The 3,839-nt window shown below is 45.5% G+C and overlaps 1 protein-coding gene across 1 annotated transcript; it reads left to right on the forward strand.

The window, feature by feature from the left end:
• Positions 1–491: 491 nt before the first annotated feature.
• On the forward strand, positions 492–3,345 carry LOC106936960 (tumor necrosis factor-like). Its single transcript, XM_015018223.1, has 4 exons — positions 492–1,536; positions 1,627–1,681; positions 1,769–1,828; positions 2,470–3,345. The coding sequence occupies exons 1-4, from the start codon at positions 1,348–1,350 to the stop codon at positions 2,913–2,915; spliced, it is 750 nt and encodes a 249-aa protein (XP_014873709.1). The 5' UTR covers positions 492–1,347; the 3' UTR covers positions 2,916–3,345.
• The last annotated feature ends 494 nt before the right edge of the window (positions 3,346–3,839 follow it).

Raw genomic sequence — 3,839 nt, forward strand, 5'->3', positions numbered from 1 at the left:
CAAGCAGACATTTTTTCTTCACATTGGTTGGTAATCACCCATAATCATGAATCATTGATCGTTTGGCTCTGTGTGGTTCTGGAGGTTCTGCCCATGTTCGGTCTGCTCTTTGCAGAAATGCTGCGGTTTTGCTCCACTGATGCTGGATCTGCTCTCTGCGTTTCTTCTGTGGTTTTTATGAGTTTTACAGTCAGATGCTGTTGCTTCCACACCGGATCAGGAAACACAAACGTTATTCTCTCTGTTTTTGCTGCAGGCAGCTTCACTCCTCACTCTGTCACAGCTGGAGCATCAAAACAAACCTCATAACACTGAAAGAGGGAAGCTGAAGAATTTGGATTCATGCAGAGGTTGCATTGGCATGTTTTTAGTTTAATATAAAATTCTTGATTTGATTGAAATGCATAATGTTGCCAGGCGTATTTGGTTAAAGAATCCATCAATTCTGATCGATATGAACAAATATCCGCTGGGTTGAATCTGACTGAAAAGGGAGCGTTAGAGGAGGAAGAACCGGCCGGACGGGTGGGTTGCATCACCTCCAGGTTGTGAAACAGAAAGCGGGGAGCTGCCAGGTTTTGCTTTTCAGACTGAACAGAACTTCCAGAGGATTTTCACCCAAAGACACAAACATCAGCTCATACAGAAAAAGAAATCACTTTAAGGCAACAGATGGCTTTTCTGATTCACTTTCCTTTGGTGTATTTTTTAAAACATATCTTTGGCTGTTGAGTAAATATTAATATTAATACAGTAATTATGTTTTCCATTCTGCCCACTGTGTGGTGGAGCTTATCCTCCACCATCTGTTTGTTGTATTTGTGGTTTCTGAACTTTCAGCCCTGCATTAAACTGATCACAGATCAGATCAGAGATAAACTGCTGGAGTGAAAACTGAACTCCTGGGTTGATTCCGGCTGCGCAGGTCGAGCCGGCAGCAGATTACTGCGGACTGAGGTGTGGATTATTTGTTGTTATGGCATCTGAAGGCTCCAACCTCAGCTCTGAGTCTGTCTCATGTCTGCGTGTTTGTGGATCAATCTGCCCAACTTAAAAACTCCATCCACTTTCCCGTCCTGAAACCGCAGCTCCCGCCGTGGCGCAACGCTCCACACACACACAGAGAAATTCTGACTTCTCTTTCCTCTGCGGCGCACTGCTGCAGCTGCGGCCTCTCTCCGCTCACTCTGTGACATAACTGGAGTTTCCCTTCTGCAAGAGCAGCCGCCACTGCATAAATACTACGAGGCGTGCTGGCAGAAGTTCATTCTAACCCAAAGACAGGCGTAAGCAGAGAGGGCTGCCGGCTCCAGCAGACTGCCAAGTGTTTCAGTCGGACACCAGAGGATGACGGGATACAAAATCACAGCGGGTGACGTGGAGGCCGGGCCTCAGGACAGGATGGAGGTCCTGGTGCAGAAGAAGTCGTCCACAGGGTTGCTGTGGAAGGTGCTGGCGGTGCTGCTCTTACTGGCGCTTTGCCTGGGAGGCGCCCGGCTCTACGTTTGGTACCAGCTCGAAAGATCACATTCAACAGTAAGGAGATTCTCCTGAATGTCTGGGTTTAATCTGAAGTCTGGTTTCACCTGTGGAGCATGTTTTTAATCAATGTTTCCTCTCCTCCAGACGCAGGCAGGACACACGGCAGCACCAATCAGAATGGACTCTGACGAGGCAGCAGGTGAGCATCAACTGGTGTTTATTCACATGAAGACAGAAAGATTCGGTTAAAGATCATCTGAGCTCATATTTGTCTTCTCCTCCTCAGGCGCTCACTCCACGCTGAAAGAAATGAGCAAAAAGGCAAAAGCAGCCATTCATCTAGAAGGTGAGTCCCGGCCTGCTGCAACCCAGAGCTCCCAGACGTTTTACTGAAGGAAGAGTTTCACTCCTTCAACATGTTTTTACAAAAGTTAACGTAAAAATCAGTCATTAGAAAAATTACTCATGAAAAAATGAAGTCTAATGAAGTACTGATGACTGACCAAAACATCATTTAATGTTTAAAAATGACATCAGATGGACCAAAACATGGAGTTATGTGGGAATTTTGATATTTTCAGGCTCAAAATGAAAATAATTGATATGAATAACTACAAAATCAGGAAAAACAAACATTTTTCAAAATCACAAAATCTTACATCTCTGGTCTAGTTTCCAGTGCAAATATCTGAGTTTTTTCAGGAAGATACAGGAGTTTGTTTTAAATGAATAATTATTTGATATTTATAAAGAAGTTCTAGTTGGGAGATTATTTCACTCATAATAAGACATAAGTGAAATAATCCATCAGAACTTTTTCTTCAAGATTAAGAAATGATTTACCTAAAATAAGCTCTTATGTTTTACCAAGCGGACTGAGATGTTTGCACTAAAACTAGACAGAAATATTTGGTAATATTTGATGTTTTTGCAGTGTTGACCCACCTGCGGCTCCAAGGCAGAGATTTAACTTGTGAATCTTTTCAGGTCATTATGACGAAAATAGCAACGCGACGGCCGTGGAGTGGCGCGACCGCGTGGGCCAGGCCTTCTCTCAGGGCGGTTTCCGTCTCCATGACAACCAGATCATCATCCCAGAGAACGGCCTGTACTTCGTCTACAGCCAGGTGTCCTTCCGGGTGTCCCGGTCCAGCGACCAGGAGGGCGAGTGGCGCCCGCCGTCCCTCAGCCACCGCGTCCGCAGGATGTCTCAGGCCATCGGAACCAAGGTGTCCCTACTGAGCGCCGTGAGGTCGGCCTGCCAGAACGTCCAGGAGGACGGCGAGCGGTCGGGCCACGGCTGCTACAGCACCATCTACCTGGGCGCCGTGTTCCAGCTGGACAAAGGGGACACGCTGGAGACGGAGACCAACCAGCTGAAGGAGCTGGACACGGACGAGGGCAAGACCTTCTTTGGCGTGTTCGCGCTTTGAGCCACTGCTGTGATACTAAGAGACTGATCCTGGACAGGGTTAAAAAAAATGCACATTTTTACACTTTTATTCAGTCTGAAGGTGATGTAGAAATGCTAACATCTCCATGGAGATGGAACTAGACTTTATGAACTGTAACAGTTTGAAACTTTATCTCTGTTTTAGGCACTTTTTGACTTTATTTATGTTGATCTCAGATTGTAAGACTAGACTTCTGCTGTAGCAGATTGAAGTGTATTTCTCCACTATTTACATTTATGTATTTATTTATATTTATTGGTATTTAAATTTGTGGGATTATTGGTTTAATATTATATTTAATATGAATAAAAATGCAGAAAAATTAACAAAAACTGAAGTAGATTTCTGAGACTTGAGAGAGACTTGAAGGCGAGTTGGAAGTTCCAGTTTGCACGCATGCACACACACACACACACACCACACACACCCTCTCTCTCAAACACACATACTCTCTTAAACACACACACACGCTCTCACACAAAGTTGGCAAAAGTTGTTTGAAATTCCTCCCCAGCCAGCAGATACTTCCTTTGTTAGCTCACAGCAGCGGAGGGGAATTTCCTGCTCGTTTTCAGTGACCCACTGACTGCTGTGTCAGGTGGAGGCCCGCAGAAGTCTCAGCCTAGATCGGGTTTTCCCCGGTGACGCCCCCTCACAACCCACACACACACACACAGTAACACACCCTGCAACCTTCCTCCTCTCCTCAGCCACCATTACCACACACTCTGCCTTCAATCAGCTGGAAACTGAGACAACACGGGAAGCTGTTTTCTATATGTGTGTGTGTGTGTGTGTGTGTGTGTGTTGTGGGATCATGGGACTACACCACAGCTGGTTTGCATCACACCATCATCATCTAAAAACACACTTGAACACTAACAGTGGCAGCAGTGGGAGCGA

The sequence above is a fragment of the Poecilia latipinna genome, unplaced genomic scaffold (assembly GCF_001443285.1).
Source record: "Poecilia latipinna isolate Pla-1442-1.1 unplaced genomic scaffold, P_latipinna-1.0 Scaffold2250, whole genome shotgun sequence".
Classification (NCBI taxonomy): domain Eukaryota; kingdom Metazoa; phylum Chordata; class Actinopteri; order Cyprinodontiformes; family Poeciliidae; genus Poecilia; species Poecilia latipinna.

Bases quoted from the DNA above. Each gene is read 5' to 3' on its own strand.
- LOC106936960 (XM_015018223.1), top strand. From the start codon at position 1,348: ATGACGGGATACAAAATCACAGCGGGTGACGTGGAGGCCGGGCCTCAG. The intron at 1,537-1,626 runs GTAAGGAGATTC...CCTCTCCTCCAG, and splicing joins TCGAAAGATCACATTCAACA to ACGCAGGCAGGACACACGGC. The intron at 1,682-1,768 runs GTGAGCATCAAC...TCTCCTCCTCAG, and splicing joins GGACTCTGACGAGGCAGCAG to GCGCTCACTCCACGCTGAAA.